At 36.6% G+C, this 23,501-nt stretch overlaps 1 protein-coding gene across 1 annotated transcript in view; it reads left to right on the forward strand.

Annotated features, from left to right (window-relative positions):
- The first annotated feature begins 438 nt into the window (after positions 1-438).
- Positions 439-23,501, forward strand: part of emei (transmembrane protein 161-like emei) — a 33,986-nt gene continuing 10,923 nt past the window's right edge. Inside the window, exons 1-8 of the mRNA XM_071588247.1 lie at positions 439-595; positions 755-858; positions 1,095-1,239; positions 16,602-16,715; positions 19,523-19,602; positions 21,502-21,732; positions 22,886-23,002; positions 23,206-23,346. Coding sequence (XP_071444348.1) covers positions 593-595; positions 755-858; positions 1,095-1,239; positions 16,602-16,715; positions 19,523-19,602; positions 21,502-21,732; positions 22,886-23,002; positions 23,206-23,346 — 935 coding nt within the window. The 5' untranslated portion in view covers positions 439-592. The remainder of the gene's footprint in view (positions 596-754; positions 859-1,094; positions 1,240-16,601; positions 16,716-19,522; positions 19,603-21,501; positions 21,733-22,885; positions 23,003-23,205; positions 23,347-23,501) is intronic.

Here is a 23,501-nt window from a genome sequence, read left to right on the forward strand (position 1 = left end):
AGCTTTCTCCGAGGGAAAAGTGCAAATTACTTCGTTGGTTTTCTGATTTCCCAAGAAAATCATAGCTTTCTAAAGGATTTTAAATGATGCGAAGGTTACAACATCATATGGTCCCCTGGGAAAAATTTATTTCATTAAAATATGTATATTTTTTCAAAGAGAATAAACTATCAAAATTTGTCATAAGAAATTTCCCAAAGGAATTCAATTGTTGACTCTAACTTTTCCCGACTATAAATTCGATAGAAATTTACATGTTTTTCGTTCAATTCGAACATGACGTTATTATTATTCAAGGAGAGTGAATGCCAACTAAGTACTCGTTTTGCCAAAAAAATCCTGAAATTTAGAGAAATGATTTTCGGATATTTTTGAGGCAAGCGAAATTAGCGCCATTAAATGAAAACGAAGAAACACGAAACGCAACGTGACTTCCATTCACACCACCTTGTGCCTTCGGTAACCGCTGTTCGATCCCTATTCCCATCATGGCTATTGAATGAGTTAAATATTTTCTATCTGAAGTTATTCTCGCCACGAAGACGACTCCAGGGGTCTTTCATGCGGTTTTGATCTCACTTGCCTCTGTACAATGGTATTGATAAAATAAAACATTCCTCTTTCACACAGTAATGCCTTTTATTTTGTTTCAGATATAATAATAGTATCAGCACCATAGCGATTTTGTTATTTATTATAAGTCTTGCCGTTATATTAGGTAACATTTTGATGCCGAATGCATTGACTTTTTCAGGCGTTACTTGGTGTTCAGCTCGTTATCACAATGGTGATGGCAAGTATAATTCAGAAGTTAGGTCCACATTATTCTTTGGCTCGGTGGCTTCTATGTTCAACTGGGTAGGTTAAATGTTTATATCAATGGTAAGCCATGCATGTTTAATTCAGTAATTTAGCTAAATTTGAAGCGTTCACCGAAAATAAATTCGTGGCGATTACATTGAAATGCCATAAAATAATTTTTTAAGGACAAGTAACTAAATTGTGTGCCCATTTAAATTTAACATTTCATTGCCAATAATATTTGTTGAAGTTCGTAATTGTGAGGTAGTAATTCGCTAATTCTACCATTTTAGGTTGACGCGATACCTATACCCTACCAATGAAGAGCTTAAGGCGTTAGCTGGGATTCCTAAAGTTAAAGGAAAAGGCAAAAAATCGAAAGAAGAGAACGGCAGAAGTTTTGATACCTTTCATGTGGCCAGGAATTTAGACATACAGGTATCTTGTGATTAGTGCACCAGTATTTTGGAGGTAGTTGGCCGGATTGCCTTGCTTTTTATTTTTTAGCCAAGTATCAAGAATACAATATCAATAAACAAAATGAATGAGAAATTCGATTAAAACTGAAACTGGTATTTCTAATGAGGTGCATCATATTTTCTCCTAAAACCCGGATTGTTACACGAGATAGCATTTGATGGGTATGTTGTTTTTTGGGAGCACATTGAAGCCTGAGAGCCAACATGTCGCCATGGATGGCGAAGGAAAAATATTTCAAGTAGACCCTTCATATATTGGAATATCATGAGCCAAATCCCCCAAGAATTGATAATTCCCAATTGAAAATAAAAGACACCTGGAAATACAGAATTGTGTAAATTTATCTTTCAATTTAGACTGAATCATTTGCTATACCTATTTAGTTTATGATCAAAAGACTTTTGCATAATCAATTCACATGTAGAAGTAAGTGCTCCTCATTATTTTATTCTTTTGAGGTTAAGCATCGTGTAATCAAAGTTGAGGGTAATCTAATTAGCATTGTCATTGTTGGTGACTAGAGCTACTAGCCGATAATTTTAATATTGAACCAAAATCATAATATTAAGATAAAACCGATTATATCACAGTATAAGCCTTTTGCTGTCTCACCAATGCTTTGAAAAGGAAGCTCCATGATGGAATTAATATTATGGCACCAATAACAGACCACTCCTGAGGATGGGTATGGTTCAGCCATGTTCTCACATTTATCAATTGCAATAAGCCACAGTTATCAACCCAAAGGTCAGTGCGATAGGTAATGGTAGGGCTCGCCTAGTACTAAGTCCATGTGTGAGATTCACGCAACAGGGTGGGGTGGGTGGGCCGTCACTTTCCCTGTGCCATCTATGGTTACCCATGAAGTTATGGTGCCTGAAAACATCACACAACTTAAGCGAAGCTGAGGGTATCCGGAGGTATCTTCAAAAATCGAATCTGGGCCCTCCAGTCAGTAGTCCAATGCTGTACCAAATGGACTACCTCACCCCTTATAAAGCCGGCAGTGAGGAAATACAAATATAAAGTGGTTTTTATGGGTGGGGAAGGGGGAAATTGTTGTGAGAAATTCAATTAAGGAAGAATAAATGGATAATATAATAATAATAATAATAATATTTTTATTCATCCAAGTGACACAGTGCATAGTAGCTCTAGCAAGTGTATAGGACATGTCATGGTTTACAAAAAATAGAAAGTATTACAAGAAACAAGTGTTACAAGGATAAAAGGAAGGAATGAACATTTATGAATTAGGTCTCAGGTATTCTTTGATGCTGTAAAAACACTTATCAGAGAGGTATTCTCGGACCATTTTCTTGAATACTGGTTCACGCTCTTCTTTTTTAATACATATAGGTAGGTTATTATATAATTTTATACACATTGACTTAGGACCATTTGCAGCCATGGTTAAGTTTGTTGATTTTACATGCAGGTTGTTGCATTGTCTTGTATTGTACAGGTGAATGCTATTGTTCGTTTCAAAATCTGGACTATAATTTTTAACAAGCATTATAGATTGATAGATATATACACAGGGAGCAGTTAACAATTTTAACTTTCTAAAGAGAGGTCGACAGTGTGCATAATAATTTTCATTGCACATAATTCTCACCATCTTTTTCTGTATCTTTAGAACACTGAGAAGGTGAGAGGGCAGTCCCCACAATACAATTCCATAAGAAATTCTTGAATGAAATGATCCATAGTACAACATAATCAACACATTTTGACTTACAGTGTGTCTTATTATGGAGAGTAAGTAGTACACAGAATTTAACTTTTTAATTAAGTTCAAAACGTGGAAATTCCATTTGAGGTTACAGTCTACATGAAGTCCTAGGAACTTAAAATTACTTACAAAATTTAAATTACTACCATATGTTGAAAAAGAGTTATCAATTGTGCTGTGCAGAGATGAGAAGACCACTGCATGAGTTTTTTCAACATTGAGAACCAGATTATTACATTTGCACCATGTAGACATAGTTTTCGTCAGAAGATCACCAGCCACAGCCAGATCCCATAAATTTTTACTGGGTGTCATTGCACTCACATCGTCAGCATAAATAACACATTTTTTAGAACCATTTAACTGCAGCTGCCCAGGAAGATCATTAATAAAAATTAGAAAAAGTATAGGTCCAAGCACTGACCCCTGTGGTACCCCTCTGTTGACCTCCAGGGGGGTGGAGAGGTAAATTTCTCCATCAATTTTGTAGGCCACCCTTTGTTGCCGATTTGCAAGATAGGACTTTAGCCAGCTCAGTGCTACTCCCCTGATGCCCAATAGCTCACATTTTGATATCAACTTACTGTGGTCTACAGTATCAAATGCTTTGCTCAGATCATAGAAAATTCCCAAAACCTTACATTTAGAGTCAATCTCTTGAATTATATAATTGATAGCTTCAAAAAGAGCAAGATTAGTAGACTTTCCCTTGCGGAAGCCAAACTGGTTGTCTGATAGCACATTTTGGCTTTCAAGATAATCAACCAGTCTTTTGCAGAAAACACACTCGAGAATTTTACCAAATTGTGAAATGATAGATATTGGTCTATAGTTTTTTAAATCGTTTCGGTCCCCTTTGTTCTTATAAATTGGTAAAACCTTAGCCATTTTAAGGGAATTCGGGTAAATGCCCTTAGCCAAGGACTGGTTCACCTGCATTAGCAGTGGTGCTAGAATGAGATCTCCACAGTCTTTTAATAACTTTCCAGTCACACCATCAATGTCAGCAGAGTGTTTTTTCCCTATCTTATTGAGATAATAGCATAATTCACTCACATCACAGGGTTTAAGATACATTGATGTATAAGTTGCATTATTGATTGACATGGGCCCTGAAGGCACAGGATGTGGGGAATTAGGTAGAGACAAAAAAGCTTTATTAAAAGCATTGGATATTTTACCTGGTTCCGTGATTAAGTTGCCAATGTTATCATTTACCTGGAGAGGCAAAACCATGGAATTTAAGTTGCTGTTGCTTTTTATGATTTCCCATGCTACTTTTGAGAAATTAGAGGCATTCCTAATCCGCCTATCATTATACTCCTTTTTTGCCTGCTTTATTAAATACCTGAACTCTCTTTTTTGCTGGGAGTAAAGCTGGTATGTTGTGCTGTCACTAGAAGATTCAATCTGTAAGTACATAGTTTTCAATTTTTTTGACATACTGCGGATTTCGGGCGTAAGCCAGCTTTTCTTATTACCTCTCCTAATTTTAACTGGCTCGTAAGGAAAAGCAAGGTTTAGGTAATGTATGAAGTAACTGTAGAAGACTTCGAAATTTTCATTAACATTGGCCAACTGAAATGACCCCACCCAGTTGTGCTGGTTAAGCAACACCCGAAAATAGTTAACATTCGACTCACTGAAGTACCTCTGGTATTTAAAGGCCCTGGATGATGATGATGAAGCATTTTTACACAAATAAAAAGTAGACAAAATCACGGAGTGATCTGACACTGCAGGATCAAATACTTTGGTTTCAGTACTGCTTTCAGGATAATCTGTGAAGACATTGTCTAACAGAGTTTTACTCTTTGCTGTTATCCTGGTAGGGGAACTTACTAGTGGTTTCATGTTATATGTGTCAAAAACTTGCAATAGTTGTCTTTGATCTTTACCATCAACCATCAGGTTGCAATTGAGGTCCCCAGTAAGTATAATTGAGGGTCTGGACGAATGATTAGTTATATTATACAATAAATTCTCGAGTTTTTCGAGAAATGACACATAGCAAGCCAGGGGAGACCTATAAATAACCAGGACAACCAAAGCATGGTCAGCCATTGTAAGCCTTACAGCCGAGCATCCGAGGAAATGTGGATAGATAGTGCTCTTAAAGTCTGAGATAAAAGGAAGGATATAATGGGAAGAGTTCACCCCAGCCGTACTCTTATAAATGGGCAAAGGATGGGTGGGGGATATTGGAGAAAATAGAAACAGTAAATCGATAAAAATTATAAAATTAAATAATTAACTGAAAATAAGACTAACAATAGTAAAAAACTGAAAATAATTGAAATATTTAAATACCGCAAACGGTTAGAACAATGAAATGGAGGGAAAAAAAAAATTAATTTTTTGAATACTAAAAAAGTGAAAATTAATCACGCATTCTCTAGCTTGGATGTACTATGCAGCAGTGATCCTTGCTAGTCGCATACACTCTCACCCTATCAGGGCTTACGAGAGGTTTCCCTCTGCGTCAGGGGCCCACCAATCACACATATTGAAATAAAATTAAGAAATATAATAAACGAAAAATGATCACGCGCTCTATAGCTCGGATGTACTATATAGCATTGATCCTTGCTAGTCACAGGCACTCACCTTCAATCAGGGCTTAGGAGAGGTTCCCTCTGCGCCAGTGGCCCGTCAGTCACACGTATAATAATAAAGGCAAAATAATCACGCACTCTCTAGCTTTGATGTACTAAGCAGCAGTGATCCTTGCTAGTCGCATACACTCCCACTCTATCAGGGCTTACGAGAGGTTTCCCTCTGCGTCAGGGGCCCACCAATCATACGTATTGAAATAAAATTAAGAAATATAATAAACGAAAAATGATCACGCGCTCTATAGCTCGGATGTACTATATAGCATTGATCCTTGCTAGTCACAGGCACTCACCTTCAATCAGGGCTTAGGAGAGGTTCCCTCTGCGCCAGTGGCCCGTCAGTCACACGTATAATAATAAAGGCAAAATGATCACGCACTCTCTAGCTTGGATGTACTCAGCAGCATTGATCCTTGCTAGTCGCATGCACTCACACTCTATCAGGGCTTACGAGAGGTTTCCCTCTGCGGCAGTGGCCCGCCAATCACTCACTTGCTTGGGTATGCGAAGACGCCTTAACCCTAGCAAAACTCACTCACTCACTCACAGGTCTACCGTGGAATTTCTTCCGACGTTAGTACTGTGACTCGCACTTGGTGGAAGGGTAAAGGGAGTGCCCAGAAGCTGACACAAGTGTTTCGACTGCCAAGCAGTCCTCTTCAGAGAAGGAATGATTTCGTCTCATGTGTGGTGACTTATATATGCTGTGTGTAGTGTAACAGTCAAAAAAAAGGGGGGCGGGGCGGAGTGGGGGGGGGGAGAGTTGAGATGAAAAGTCGGTTGGGATGGGGAGGGGGTTGTGGGGAATGGTTATGTCAGGGATATGAGTTGTTTTGGTGACCAGGGAAGGGTGGGTGGGAGGGGGCGATAAGCCGTGTGCGGGTGACAAAGGAGGCCTAGTCATTAGCGGTGATTTTTCGAGTTGAAAGGTTTTGGTGTTTTGTTAAGGAGATTAAGGATGATGAGATAGGGCCCTGGTCATGGTTCATGAGTTTCTTTCTTGAGCAGTGGATGTGGATGCTTTCGTGATAGTCTAATAAGTGGTTCGGTGCTGTGCCAATGAGTTTTAAATTATTCAAATCAATTTTGTGTGAGTGTTGGTGCATATGTTCCGCAACCGCCGATCTATCGGTATGTCCTAGTCTGTAGCAAGCCATGTGTTCTTTAAATCGTGTGAGGATATTTCTACGTGTTTGTCCAATGTAGGATTGGTCACATTCGGGACAGTTTATCTCGTATATGCCTGATTTTTGAAGTGGACCAATGGCATCTTTTGGGTTTCCTAAAAGTGTTTTGAGTTTGTTGTTGGTGACGAAAATAGGTTTTCTACCATGTTTTTTGAAAATGGGAGCTAGTCCTTTAGTTAGTGTAGGGTGGAAAGGTAATTTTAGGTATTTCTTTTCTTCAGCGGGTAATAATGTGGTGCTGTCTTGGATAAGTTTTTTGTGTTTTTGTTTTTTGAGGATCCTGTCGATAATGTTTGGATTGTAACCATTTATAGCGGCGGTTCGTTTTATGCATTCCAATTCTGATTGGAATTTTTCCTTGCTCAAGGGGACGTTAACGAGTCTATGTATCAGGGAATGAAACGCCGCGTGTTTGTGTGTATTGTGTTCAAAAGACGACTGATGTATGTAGTTGTTGGTGTGAGTGGGTTTTCTGTAAATATCAAACGAAAGTTTGTTTGTTTGGGTCCGGTTTACTCTAATATCCAAAAACGGGAGGGATTGATTGGTTTCTATTTCATATGTGAAGGTAATGGTAGGGTATTGGCTATTGAGTTTTTCCAAGAAATTTTCTAGAGGAGCTTGGTTAGTATCATAAATTGCAAAAATATCATCGACGTATCTTACCCAAGTGGTAGGGAAATATTCGAAAGTGGCTTTGCAGTTGTCTTCAAATCTGGTCATGAAAAGGTTCGCGAGAAAAGGGGAAAGGGAATTGCCCATTGTGGTGCCGAAGTTTTGCCTGAATACCTTTTGGTTGAAAGAAAAGTAGTTTTGGTTCATAATCAGATTTGTCAAGAGCACATACTCTCTAATAATTTCTTGGGGGATCTGTTTAGAATGGAGCCACTCTTCCAAGAAGTGTATTGTGTCTGCAATGGGAACACTAGGAAATAAGGACTCGACGTCAAAGGAAACTAAGATTTCGGTGTTTTTTAGTGTGATGTCTTTAATAGTTTTAATAAAATCGAGGCTGTTTTTAACATTTGACGCACTTTGGAAACCGATATTGGTTAACTGTTGAGTGAGCCATTGTGATATATCGTATGTGGGAGAGTTGATCGCGGAAACGATGGGACGCATGGGGCAATCTTTTTTGTGTACCTTGGGAAGGCCGTAGAGGCGTGGCAGGATAGGATTTGATATGAACAGTTTAAATTTGAGTGTTTTGTCAATAAGGAGTTTGCAATTAGCGATTGCGGATTTTGTGTCTTGGATCATTTTGGGGAGCGGATTCCTAGGGACATTGGTGTATGGTCCATTGTCAATGAGAGTGTTCATTTTTTGAAAGTAGGTGTCCTTGTCTAAAATGACACAGCTATTACCTTTGTCCGCCTTTAGGTAGAAGCAGTCGTGGTTTCGGAGGGAGCGTATGAGTGTGATGTAGTGGGAATCTTTCTTTCTGTTGGGATGGATTTTATTAAGGTTTGACTTGATGACACTTTCGCAGTTCTTGCGGACTTGGGTTCTCGAATCGATGTCTAGGAATTTAATCGAATATTCTACCTGGGAAATAAGATCTTTTGTGGGTAAGCTGTTTGGACAGATGTTAAAATTGAGTCCGCGGTTCAATAGGGATAATTCATCGTTGGAGAAATTGGAGGAGGACATGTTAATAACAAACGGAAAGGAGTTGTCATTGGTAGAAGGAGTGTAGTCGTTTTTTGGCAAAATGGCTTGGATTTTTCTAGAAAGACAGAAGGATTTGTTTCGGTATTTGTGTTTAATTACAACATGTACTTTTCTTTCGAATTCCAGCCAGTCTGAAAATTCCGGGTTGTTAAGGGCTTTTGTTAGCTTCAAGTGTAGATGGTAGCATTCTAGTTCTAATTTAGCCCTTTTTGAGTAGAGATATTGAATTTCGGATTTGAGTATCTGTGATTTGAATTTGGCGTCGTATCGTGTGAATTTGTTTTTGGCAATTTTTGCCGAAGCGATAAATTTAGGCAGGATATTGTGTTTTTGGCATGTTTTAAGGAAGGCTATGTCTAGGGGAATTAAGTTGATGTTGGTTTTGAGACGATGATAGCGATTCCGTTCGGTGGACTTGGAAGCCATGAAAATATACAAAGCGAACGGTAACTACGGCCGTATAAATATAATGGGAAGAGTTCACCCCAGCCGTACTCTTATAAATGGGCAAAGGATGGGTGGGGGATATTGGAGAAAATAGAAACAGTAAATCGATAAAAATTATAAAATTAAATAATTAACTGAAAATAAGACTAACAATAGTAAAAAACTGAAAATAATTGAAATATTTAAATACCGCAAACGGTTAGAACAATGAAATGGAGGGAAAAAAAAAATTAATTTTTTGAATACTAAAAAAGTGAAAATTAATCACGCATTCTCTAGCTTGGATGTACTATGCAGCAGTGATCCTTGCTAGTCGCATACACTCTCACCCTATCAGGGCTTACGAGAGGTTTCCCTCTGCGTCAGGGGCCCACCAATCACACATATTGAAATAAAATTAAGAAATATAATAAACGAAAAATGATCACGCGCTCTATAGCTCGGATGTACTATATAGCATTGATCCTTGCTAGTCACAGGCACTCACCTTCAATCAGGGCTTAGGAGAGGTTCCCTCTGCGCCAGTGGCCCGTCAGTCACACGTATAATAATAAAGGCAAAATAATCACGCACTCTCTAGCTTTGATGTACTAAGCAGCAGTGATCCTTGCTAGTCGCATACACTCCCACTCTATCAGGGCTTACGAGAGGTTTCCCTCTGCGTCAGGGGCCCACCAATCATACGTATTGAAATAAAATTAAGAAATATAATAAACGAAAAATGATCACGCGCTCTATAGCTCGGATGTACTATATAGCATTGATCCTTGCTAGTCACAGGCACTCACCTTCAATCAGGGCTTAGGAGAGGTTCCCTCTGCGCCAGTGGCCCGTCAGTCACACGTATAATAATAAAGGCAAAATGATCACGCACTCTCTAGCTTGGATGTACTCAGCAGCATTGATCCTTGCTAGTCGCATGCACTCACACTCTATCAGGGCTTACGAGAGGTTTCCCTCTGCGGCAGTGGCCCGCCAATCACTCACTTGCTTGGGTATGCGAAGACGCCTTAACCCTAGCAAAACTCACTCACTCACTCACAGGTCTACCGTGGAATTTCTTCCGACGTTAGTACTGTGACTCGCACTTGGTGGAAGGGTAAAGGGAGTGCCCAGAAGCTGACACAAGTGTTTCGACTGCCAAGCAGTCCTCTTCAGAGAAGGAATGATTTCGTCTCATGTGTGGTGACTTATATATGCTGTGTGTAGTGTAACAGTCAAAAAAAAGGGGGGCGGGGCGGAGTGGGGGGGGGGAGAGTTGAGATGAAAAGTCGGTTGGGATGGGGAGGGGGTTGTGGGGAATGGTTATGTCAGGGATATGAGTTGTTTTGGTGACCAGGGAAGGGTGGGTGGGAGGGGGCGATAAGCCGTGTGCGGGTGACAAAGGAGGCCTAGTCATTAGCGGTGATTTTTCGAGTTGAAAGGTTTTGGTGTTTTGTTAAGGAGATTAAGGATGATGAGATAGGGCCCTGGTCATGGTTCATGAGTTTCTTTCTTGAGCAGTGGATGTGGATGCTTTCGTGATAGTCTAATAAGTGGTTCGGTGCTGTGCCAATGAGTTTTAAATTATTCAAATCAATTTTGTGTGAGTGTTGGTGCATATGTTCCGCAACCGCCGATCTATCGGTATGTCCTAGTCTGTAGCAAGCCATGTGTTCTTTAAATCGTGTGAGGATATTTCTACGTGTTTGTCCAATGTAGGATTGGTCACATTCGGGACAGTTTATCTCGTATATGCCTGATTTTTGAAGTGGACCAATGGCATCTTTTGGGTTTCCTAAAAGTGTTTTGAGTTTGTTGTTGGTGACGAAAATAGGTTTTCTACCATGTTTTTTGAAAATGGGAGCTAGTCCTTTAGTTAGTGTAGGGTGGAAAGGTAATTTTAGGTATTTCTTTTCTTCAGCGGGTAATAATGTGGTGCTGTCTTGGATAAGTTTTTTGTGTTTTTGTTTTTTGAGGATCCTGTCGATAATGTTTGGATTGTAACCATTTATACGGCGGTTCGTTTTATGCATTCCAATTCTGATTGGAATTTTTCCTTGCTCAAGGGGACGTTAACGAGTCTATGTATCAGGGAATGAAACGCCGCGTGTTTGTGTGTATTGTGTTCAAAAGACGACTGATGTATGTAGTTGTTGGTGTGAGTGGGTTTTCTGTAAATATCAAACGAAAGTTTGTTTGTTTGGGTCCGGTTTACTCTAATATCCAAAAACGGGAGGGATTGATTGGTTTCTATTTCATATGTGAAGGTAATGGTAGGGTATTGGCTATTGAGTTTTTCCAAGAAATTTTCTAGAGGAGCTTGGTTAGTATCATAAATTGCAAAAATATCATCGACGTATCTTACCCAAGTGGTAGGGAAATATTCGAAAGTGGCTTTGCAGTTGTCTTCAAATCTGGTCATGAAAAGGTTCGCGAGAAAAGGGGAAAGGGAATTGCCCATTGTGGTGCCGAAGTTTTGCCTGAATACCTTTTGGTTGAAAGAAAAGTAGTTTTGGTTCATAATCAGATTTGTCAAGAGCACATACTCTCTAATAATTTCTTGGGGGATCTGTTTAGAATGGAGCCACTCTTCCAAGAAGTGTATTGTGTCTGCAATGGGAACACTAGGAAATAAGGACTCGACGTCAAAGGAAACTAAGATTTCGGTGTTTTTTAGTGTGATGTCTTTAATAGTTTTAATAAAATCGAGGCTGTTTTTAACATTTGACGCACTTTGGAAACCGATATTGGTTAACTGTTGAGTGAGCCATTGTGATATATCGTATGTGGGAGAGTTGATCGCGGAAACGATGGGACGCATGGGGCAATCTTTTTTGTGTACCTTGGGAAGGCCGTAGAGGCGTGGCAGGATAGGATTTGATATGAACAGTTTAAATTTGAGTGTTTTGTCAATAAGGAGTTTGCAATTAGCGATTGCGGATTTTGTGTCTTGGATCATTTTGGGGAGCGGATTCCTAGGGACATTGGTGTATGGTCCATTGTCAATGAGAGTGTTCATTTTTTGAAAGTAGGTGTCCTTGTCTAAAATGACACAGCTATTACCTTTGTCCGCCTTTAGGTAGAAGCAGTCGTGGTTTCGGAGGGAGCGTATGAGTGTGATGTAGTGGGAATCTTTCTTTCTGTTGGGATGGATTTTATTAAGGTTTGACTTGATGACACTTTCGCAGTTCTTGCGGACTTGGGTTCTCGAATCGATGTCTAGGAATTTAATCGAATATTCTACCTGGGAAATAAGATCTTTTGTGGGTAAGCTGTTTGGACAGATGTTAAAATTGAGTCCGCGGTTCAATAGGGATAATTCATCGTTGGAGAAATTGGAGGAGGACATGTTAATAACAAACGGAAAGGAGTTGTCATTGGTAGAAGGAGTGTAGTCGTTTTTTGGCAAAATGGCTTGGATTTTTCTAGAAAGACAGAAGGATTTGTTTCGGTATTTGTGTTTAATTACAACATGTACTTTTCTTTCGAATTCCAGCCAGTCTGAAAATTCCGGGTTGTTAAGGGCTTTTGTTAGCTTCAAGTGTAGATGGTAGCATTCTAGTTCTAATTTAGCCCTTTTTGAGTAGAGATATTGAATTTCGGATTTGAGTATCTGTGATTTGAATTTGGCGTCGTATCGTGTGAATTTGTTTTTGGCAATTTTTGCCGAAGCGATAAATTTAGGCAGGATATTGTGTTTTTGGCATGTTTTAAGGAAGGCTATGTCTAGGGGAATTAAGTTGATGTTGGTTTTGAGACGATGATAGCGATTCCGTTCGGTGGACTTGGAAGCCATGAAAATATACAAAGCGAACGGTAACTACGGCCGTATAAATATAATGGGAAGAGTTCACCCCAGCCGTACTCTTATAAATGGGCAAAGGATGGGTGGGGGATATTGGAGAAAATAGAAACAGTAAATCGATAAAAATTATAAAATTAAATAATTAACTGAAAATAAGACTAACAATAGTAAAAAACTGAAAATAATTGAAATATTTAAATACCGCAAACGGTTAGAACAATGAAATGGAGGGAAAAAAAAAATTAATTTTTTGAATACTAAAAAAGTGAAAATTAATCACGCATTCTCTAGCTTGGATGTACTATGCAGCAGTGATCCTTGCTAGTCGCATACACTCTCACCCTATCAGGGCTTACGAGAGGTTTCCCTCTGCGTCAGGGGCCCACCAATCACACATATTGAAATAAAATTAAGAAATATAATAAACGAAAAATGATCACGCGCTCTATAGCTCGGATGTACTATATAGCATTGATCCTTGCTAGTCACAGGCACTCACCTTCAATCAGGGCTTAGGAGAGGTTCCCTCTGCGCCAGTGGCCCGTCAGTCACACGTATAATAATAAAGGCAAAATAATCACGCACTCTCTAGCTTTGATGTACTAAGCAGCAGTGATCCTTGCTAGTCGCATACACTCCCACTCTATCAGGGCTTACGAGAGGTTTCCCTCTGCGTCAGGGGCCCACCAATCATACGTATTGAAATAAAATTAAGAAATATAATAAACGAAAAATGATCACGCGCTCTATAGCTCGGATGTACTATATAGCATTGATCCTTGCTAGTCACAGGCACTCACCTTCAATCAGGGCTTAGGAGAGGTTCCCTCTGCGCCAGTGGCCCGTCAGTCACACGTATAATAATAAAGGCAAAATAATCACGCACTCTCTAGCTTTGATGTACTAAGCAGCAGTGATCCTTGCTAGTCGCATACACTCCCACTCTATCAGGGCTTACAATTCTTGTAGCACTGATATCAGTTCATTTTTGGGCAAATTTTCTAACACTTTCATCCTTGTCAATCATTTTTATGGTGGAGCCACTGACCTCAATGCTTTCGTACGGTCTGTGTTTCTCTCACCACAATTAAACATTTTGCAATTATCAATCATTATTTCTAGGTAAAGAAATTCTAGCTTTTTCAAGATCCTCCCTTCCCTAGTCAGATTCAATGCCAACTCTTTGGAAAAATGTGATTCATAAATGAATATTAAGAATCAAAATCACAGAAGTAAGCAACAGTCAACATATTGCGGGCAGAAAACTCTCATATGTGTGCCATGGGTGGAAAAGGCAAAAGAATAGAGGGCAGTAAATAATAAGATCAATACAAGTACAGAAAAGAGAGACAACTGAAGGCATAAATCCTTGTGTAAATAAGGCCTTGTGCACCCCACAAACTAAACATTTTTCTAAGTATTTGACAAAATTCACACTATGCATAGCAGTTTAAATATTTCTTATCCATAACACTCCCATAGAAGTGTTATAAAAAAAGTGAATATTGGCAATAGGTAATAATTGTTTCCCACAAGAGACATTTGTATAATAATATTAAAGCAATACATAGTTCTGTGATACATTATTTTTTCTTACAGAGATTTATAATGCTTCAGTATTATTTTGGTCAGAAGTCCTAGGTCTTATTTTCAGCTACCGTTTGCCAAATTGTAAATGTTCATTGGGTTGGTGTTATTTTCTTCACCCTTAAGTACAGTATTTGAAGAAAATTGCTTAAATCAATAGTTCAAACTTGATGCTTGATGAAGCCTTCTTCTATGGGATTTTGACTGTGAATGTGCAGGATACATGGTTCTGAAATCAATTGAGGCACTCTTGATTTGCATAAGATTAATTATTATAATCTTGATTCTTCTTATCCAAGTTCACACTGTGCAATGTGCTCTGATTTAACTGTCAAAAGATATTGGCTTGCTTCTGTTATGATTGCTGACCTTATTGAAATCCTGAAGTACATCAACTAACCCTTATTTTTATCCTTGAAGCCTATATTTATAGACTTTTAAGTGTATAATTCTAGTATAATTCCCTCTAATACTCTGATGATATTCATTTTAGTCCCAATTCCCTTGAAGTAATCATCCCCTATTTTGTTAAAAATATTTGAAAAAGATAATTTTTAATGTAAGTAAATCATCATATTGAGAAAAGTAGTATACAGAAATTTGGAAAAGAAATATGTAAAGGGAGAGATTGTGTTTAGATTAATATGGTAATTATTTCCAGATTGTAGCTTTACTTTGAAATAGTTTATTTTTATTCACAATATTTGGTGTTGGCCATTGAAGATGAATGTAAATAACAAGTGTAATAATCTTTGCAACTTAATGCATGCCTAATTGCAACTAATGGTCCTAAAAATGTTTCCAATCATGTCATGTAATTTCTTATGGGTTAAATTTGTTCAAAATGTAATGCATGACTTTTCACTGTGATTGGGTATTGGTGCCATTGGTGACCTTTTAGTTTAATAGAATACCTCGTCTTTAGAAATCTCAAACATATCTTAAACAGATGTTTTGAGCCTTTCTCAAGATTTTAAAATTCCCTGAGTAGTAGTTATTCAAGGAGGTAACCAACAACTAAGGCCATTTGCGCCATGAGGAATGTGTGGGTAATGTGGTAGAGGTAGGCTGTTCAGAGAACAAGGTAGGGAAAAGAAAAACTCTGTGTCAGCATTAGCCTTCTCTTAAGATGTCAAGGGGTCCACAGTTAAACATCCCATTTGATGAATAGCGTGCTCCAATTGAAGAGCTCTCCACATAGCACCCAGGCAGCAATTGGGATACCACTAAAAAATTCTGCCACCACCAGTATTTGAACCTGGGCCATATTGTTGGAAAGCCAGTATACTGACCACCACACCAACCTGAATCCTAATTTCCCTGAATTTACCAAGTTGTAGCATATGAGCATAACTCTTTTTATACAATCACATGTTATGAAAATTGATTTATTCCAAAGGGAAAACTGCGGGAGATGCCGCAACATTTAATCGGTAAATTTTATTGGCGTATAGGGAAGGTGCTGCAAAATTGTATCATAAAATTTTTTAATCGTTTGGTTTTATCAAGCTTAATGTTGGTTTGAAAAATAAGGAAAGAGTTAATTTTATTTAAACCCCTATGAGGAGTGAAAATCTGGCCTCCGTGATTACAGGATGTTTAAATATTCACCTAAGAGTTCCCAGAAAAATCATTTCGTTTTAACTTTTCTCAGGACTCACAAAAAGTCAAACAAGTCATTCAGCTGGCTGATGCATGGCCTATCCATTCACATGCCTACTGTGAAAATTATTAATCTCTGTAGTTATATCTTATTTCTTCGCTCTTTGCAGTGGTTGTGAATAATCCAGAACTGCTAAGGTTTATTGAATTTCTCTGATTCAGTCACTTCTATTGCTCATGGCCAGGTGACTAATTTTACAGAGAATTCACCATTATCTTTGGTGTAGAAGTTCGTCTAGATTATAGTAAATGAACCAGTTAATTTTTATATCATGCATTTGTGAATGAAATAATAACTAAGTTTTGTTGATTAAGTATGATATTTTTTGATCAAGGAAAGTATGCTAGCTTATGTCAGGGTGCAGTACTCTTCAATGATTTTCATTTTGAAACCATAAACTCAAGATAACTTGCTTGCTAACATTGGTCATTATTATAGTAATGCCATGATTGACATACATATTACCCATATGCAGGAGAGAGATACAAACCAGCAACCCTTGTTCTTGCTAATAAGAATCCTTTTTGATCTTATCTACTTGTATCCACTATTTGTGCTCATGTGATTGTTATTTAATGATAAATTTAATTGAAACTGAATGAAGTAAATATTTATTCTGTATTTTCAGCTAGAAACTGCCAGTGTGACAAGCCTGGATGTGGTGCACTTGAAGTTTTATCCAGAATATCAATGGATAGTTGATTTTTCATTATATTCAATCATTGTGTACATATTAACAGAGGTAAATATGTGCTGCTTATTTAGTCTGTACCTCATTTTTAACTTGAGCATTTTCTTTGTCTACAAAAATAGATTGCAAAAATAGTTATAAGAATTATCTGCTCTATGTAGGAATATGGTAGATAAGGGTGGCGGACAGTCTTTGAATTCTTTAAAAACTGTAATAGAAAAAACTCGTGGAATTGAGCAGTAAAATCTGGAATTTTGGAGAATTTGTCATTTTACTGGCAAACAGTCAGTGGATAGTTGAAGGAAATATTACTTTTGTATTTTATCTGATTTAATATAGATTTCTGGTGGTTTTTGTTTTATGCTATTCAAAGCCATTTTGAGCATGCATAAGCAGTCATTTACCTCTTTTTGTTACCTGAGTTCTATCAATAAAAAAGTAACTGTAATTTCAATTGGATTAAAATTCATCTAAATGCTTTAAAAAGTTAAAAATTCCAATCAAGGACTCTGAAACTCAAGTGAGATTATCTCCATACTGTAAAGGTATTTTTATTTTGGTGAGTGATTATATTTTTAAAACTATTTTTATTAATTTTCATCTACCCAGAATTTCTGTGCTATGGTAGAAAAGTATTGTACTCGTTAATTTTGCAGTGCTCATTCAATTACGCCTTGAAACAAGTTTAATGGCATCTCTATACCTTGAAATAAGAGTTTTAATCCTTGAATACCTGGAATCAAAAACCATTTAATTTCTGGCCTCCCTGTAGATGTGGAAATGAATGAATTGAAACAAATGAAATGAATATCTACATATCCATGAAATTTGAATGAACAATATTGCTCCAATGCAGTTGATAATATGGCCAAAATTTGCAAAGAGGTATGGCATTATATGAGAACAGGAAAATAAATATAATTGGTAATTTTACAAATGTTTACATGTGCCATAAATATGCAATGCCTAGTTAAAATAAGATCATAATGAAAAGCTGTCCTTGAGAACATGAGTAATTATTTTTTGTAAAAAAATAAACCAATTTCATTTTCTATTTACATAAAATTACATTTGCACTTTTGCCTGAAATGACCTACTTAGGTACCTATAGTTTTGGGAATTAACTTATTGGCATATCAATATTATTCGATGGGTTCTACATTTAGTTGAAGAGCTCAAGAGTAATGCAACAATTTCAGAGTGTAAAAATCATTCGCCTTGACTGGGATTTGAACCCAGATCCCTCAATATCCGGTCGAGTGCTTTAGCCACTTAAGCTACCGAGGCGTCCTCTTAAACTCTGAAATTTTGGGGCTTTTAAAGGAACAAGATGTGACGAAATACTGTACATACAATGTCACAGGCATTCGTAGTCGTGCGCGAGGCGCCACAGTCCACGAGGTTAAAGCCAACTTTAAACACTTATGGTGTTTTCACTTTGACAAATTCCAAAGAAACTGCAGGAGATGCCGCAACAGTAACTTTTAACGGAGTCATCCGCTAATGTGCATTTCAATGCAACAATTTCAGAGTTTCGGAGACCGGATATTGAGGGATCTGGGTTCGAATCCCAGTCAAGGCGAATGATTTTTACACTCTGAAATTGTTGCATTGAAATGCACATTAGCGGATGACTCCGTTAAAAGTTACTGTTGCGGCATCTCCCGCAGTTTCTTTGGAATTAGCTCAAGAGTAGTTAAAGCCACTAATTTTACTATTAGTACAATGGAAAAGTCAAACGTTTAATTGGATATCAATATTTTTTAAACATAAGCTGTTGTGACTTTTTTTTATATGTGTATCCTTTTTAAGATGGGTGGGTGAGGGATGGGTAAGAAAACCAATATTTTCATCTGGTCATATAATTTTCATGACCTCTTAATTTTGACAGGCATGTCAAATCAAGAAATTGGTTGTTGGCTGATTGTGTAGTGGAATAAAAATGAGTATGACATAGCTAAAGAAACAAATTTTTAACTCAAAAGCAAGTGGGCATATTTTTTTCTGCCCAATGTAGTCATTTTGTGTGTTACTCGTCATTTATTAAGCCAAATTACTTTAACTCCCTTCATTTATGTGTAACTTAAAAGTGACTTGGACATCATTATTATATTAAAAGATGCAAATATTTATCTTTCACCAGTGGAAGCTATTTAATGTATGACATAATCATGAGCATTTATCTCCTTTTTGGTAACATTGCAATTATCATAAATCTTATCATTCATAATTATCTTTTAAGCAAATATTGGTGAAATTTATAACTAGTAACTGCCTTGAAATGTTTTGATTGAATGTAGGCTATAAACTTTTTGAAAAATGTGATATAATTTTTAAAAATTTCATTATTTATTCATTATTTGCTGTCTTATCATGAATGTTAAGTTCATATTAACTGCTATTTTGATTAAAAAACTCTGCTACAGAAAATTACTATTTTCTTACTGTCAACTTATTAGCATTTGAAGTATGTCACAAATTTAGGCGAGAAATAAAATAAACCGTGTTTGAACGTATCATTGAATATAATACCATTTAAATAATCTCACTCCCTATATTTCTCATCGATTATGCCTCAAAAATACCTAAGTTTAAACTTTCCTATCAAAGGACGGTTGACTGTAGTGTGGGGAATGGAGTTTCAGGTTGTTTTAACTCAATCCAGTTTTGGAAGTGTGGCCACACAATAACTGAAAACACACTTGAAAGTTTATCATTAAATTCATTCTAATAGAATTATTTTGGCTGTTAAAGGCTATTTTACTATAGCTTTAACTTAAATTAAGCTGTTGCAATTCCTTGTTTCTATTGATTAATGACATTGAACGTAATTCTATTTAATTTTCTACTTTTTTCAGGTATATTATGCATTGCTACCTGTGAAAGATGAAGTCAATTTGAGTATGCTGTGGTCACTCTTGGTTTTAGGATGTTCAATGTATCCTTTCATAATCGTTGTTGGAGAGGTTAATTTTTGGTCATGTTAACATGGTGAATGTTTTAAATGTACGTGAAGGATTTTCACTAGCTTATATTTTAGCCAACCATAGAATTAAGCTTGGGATGATTGAAAATACTGTAACATGAGAGTTAGTATGTAGACTTTATTACTAGGGCAATCCTGAAATTGAGGTCTCAAATTTTTGTAAACGGAAAGACATGTTTATTATAAATAACTGATTCATAATTTTAAAGTTTGGAAGTCCTCTATTTTTCTACCTATTTGCTATTTTTCGGCCAATGTATTTTTGTTGGGATTAGGGCAGTTTTTTTATTTCCATATTATACCAGCTTGCTGCCTTTTCATCGAGGAATATTTGGGACATGTATCTCACCTCCATTCAGTCATTACAGCATTCAAATCCCGGCCAATATTAAATGCTAACTCCTTGGTTAGCACAATAAAAAAATATTTTTTGCCAGCATTCACTTCCATTACCTACCTTGATGTGTACTATGTAGTTTCTATAATTATAATGAATAGTTATTTTCCTTTCATAAGGTCATTTAAGGTCGTAGTTATTATCACATTGTGTACAAGAGAGAAAACATTAAGTTATAAAGTTCTGAAAACTTCAAAGGACATTTAATATCTTATTATTTTTAATATGTATAAAAAATTTTCATCTCTTGCTCTCTTCTTTCGTGTGTATAAATATAATAATTCTTCTTCTTAAACACTTATTAAAAAGCTTGGTGACAATATTTGGATTCAGGCTTTGTAATGCCCTGTTCATTATGGTATCGAAGTACATGTACTCCTAGTTATTATGACATGGAACTAAGTATATGTGAAGTATGGGTTTCCAGTACCCTCAAGAGGGTAGAATTTAAGGGTGGTCGAGCTGAGGATCCCACTTTATTTTTTCCTGGTGTCAGAGATTATGTTTGCCAAATTTGTTGTGGACTTGTTGAAAAGTATAGAAATCCTCAACTGAAAAATAAATATTTTGAATTTTATTTTGATAATAGTTTCTAAGCACGGATCAGTTCATATCACTTCTATATATTTAATCTGAGTTTTGATTATCAAGAGGGTGATCCTTCAGAAGTGGTTAGGATTGTTGTTGCTTTATATGATGACTTTGGAAATTTTCACCTTAAACCTTAAGATAAAGAATAATTTAACGTTTGAAGTTGTCCAATCAAAATCAGTTTGAAAATTCCAGAGCTGTAGCCATTAGTTGGTTCTGAAAGCCATGGCCCTAAAGGGGTGGCTTATTTGCTTCAATCCTGTAAGTATTTTAATTTTGATAGTGATTATGTCATTTTTTGGCCAAGACTCAACAGGTCGTTTAGGAGACAGTGAAGTGTAAATATTTAATAATTTTCATTTTTACTTATAATGATGTTGTATTTATTTCCAAGGGCCATTTTTGTACACAATGTAGTGCTCCATGGCAATACCTAGGTTCCATAAATTTCTACTGTTGTTTTTCCAGTGTGCACTCAGGGAGTAAATGTGGGGATTTTTGGATTTCTTTTCAACATAATTTTTTTATCAAGTAAAAATTAAACCAGAAAGAGAATGGAAAGCTGTTTGAACACTTCTGGCAACCAATATTTGATCAAGAAATTTAGAATTTAATTATTTAGAAAATTATTATCTAGAAGAAATCAATCCCTCACTCATTCATCATGTGAAAAAGCAATAGTTATTTCTAATTCTAATATTTGTTTTCTAATTCAATCATCTGTTGAAGGAAGAAAATAGTTGAGTTTTATGTGCAGCCTTAAAAAATTGTTAATCATGTTTTGTTTCATCTTTATAATGAAGGTCATTGTCTGTCTAACAGATTGAAGTATCCCCTGTCAATACTCCTTAACAAGTGACTAGAAAAGTCCTGGGAGCTTTATCTGCACAGTATTTCCGTGGTGGTGAAGAGTCTGCTGGTGAGCGTGCTACAGTTGTTGTTTCAGCATTAGCTCATTTAGTCCTTTCAATGGCTGTTCTTGTTGCTGATGAGAATACTTTAGAGCTAGGCTTAGATACTGCCTATGCAACACTCAACCGGTCATCTGCTGCGGCTTTATCTCTGGTTGGGCCGCAGAATCTTCTCTCTCATAGGTACTATATTATTCTTACTTAGAATTAAAGTCACTTCTAATGTGAGTTCTGTGGATCTAAATTTTTTAAATAAATTAAAGTGGAATTATTAGACTTCAGGAATAGGTGAGGACCATGTGGAGTTAGTTACTTGTTTTCAGAGTAGGTATTATGTGATTTCTGTTCAAATCAAACTCTGCTAAATATGTTTAAGAAGGTTTGCTAAGAAATTTCAATGGTCAAAAGTTAGAATGTTTACTACTGTGCTGAATACTGCCTGTACATACTTCCTACCATTTCGAAAATCCTGGCATGTTGAAATGGCATGATCAATGAACAAAAAAGAATGAATAGCATGAGATTTCACTGAGGTCTTTGAATAAGCCTATTAACATTGTGAATGGAGGTATAAACTTTCAACATCTGCAAATAAATGGTATTATTATAGTAATCACAGTAATCAACTTGAAGGTTGGGATGGAGCTCACCTTGTACTAAGCCCAACGGCATGTGAAATTCACAAATCAGGGAATGGGACAAGTTCCCTCTACCTCCTCTGATTTTCCAGGAATATCTGGTACCTGAAAAATTACACAGCTTAAAGCTGAGGATGCCCAGAGGAATCACTAAAAACTGAACCTAGGCCAGCTAGGTAATAACCCAGCACTCTACCAATTGAACTACTCAGACCATATTATTATAGTAATTATATGTAAAGATTTAGTCTAATGAAGGCCAAAATTTAGAGTATTCTCATGTCAAAAGTCTGTTTGACCAGGCTGATGTCTTTTGACCTCCATCATACATTATCTATTTAGAAATCCAGTTCATAATAAGTTAATATGCCAACAAAAATCATTTTTGCCTCAAATATTAACCTAAATAAGAATAGTTCTATGTCATCAAATTATAGGCATCAGAATTGGTCTAGGAAATGCAAGTATGATTGGTTTGTTACATTTGCATTTTAGTTGTGTATGGTTGGATGTATTTGTGTAAATATTGTGGAATCCTTTTATTGTTAAAAGTCAGTCCCACAAATGTTGAACCCTTTTCTGTTGATGTGTGTTTACATAAATCTATTTGTATGTTTATGTGTACTAAAATTTAATATATATTTGTGTGTATGTGTATACGTATGTATATTTTTGCACTTATAATTTTCATGTTGCAGGGGTCCTGCTTCTAAAATTGTGTTGAAGTTTTGCATTGCCTTATGGTGTGGTTTAGTTGGAGCCCTCTTCACTTTCCCTGGTCTTCGGATGGCCAGAATGCATTGGGATTGTACAAGGTAAGGAAGGATTGAAAAAATATCTAATGAATATATGTAACTTCATTCATGCTGATTACCGATTGGCCAAATTAAATAACTAATTTCATTGTGATATCTTAAAAATGACATCCCAGTAATAATAAGTACTGTACATAATATTTTCATGGAATTGGTTTAATATTTCAGTGCAGATTATTTTGAATTTTTTTTGTTTTCTTCAGGTATTGTGGTGAAAGAAGATTCTTGAAGGTGTTATTGAATCTCAGCTTTGCATCACCACTTCTAGTTGCTATTCTGTGGGTTAAACCAGTTAGTCGAGACTACTTATCAAACTTTACTTTTTCTGGAATGAATGCACCAATGTAAGTGGGAACTATTATTGTTATCCATTGGTATTGAACCATAATTCACTCACATTCTCAATTTAATATTGAGCGATGGAGTCAAGCTCCTAATAAACTGCTTATCCCTTGATTAAAATCTAATTTATTATAATAAGTTGATTAAACATTTTTTA

The sequence above is a fragment of the Hetaerina americana genome, unplaced genomic scaffold (assembly GCF_022747635.1).
Source record: "Hetaerina americana unplaced genomic scaffold, ioHetAmer1.1.p SCAF_3, whole genome shotgun sequence".
NCBI lineage: Eukaryota > Metazoa > Arthropoda > Insecta > Odonata > Calopterygidae > Hetaerina > Hetaerina americana.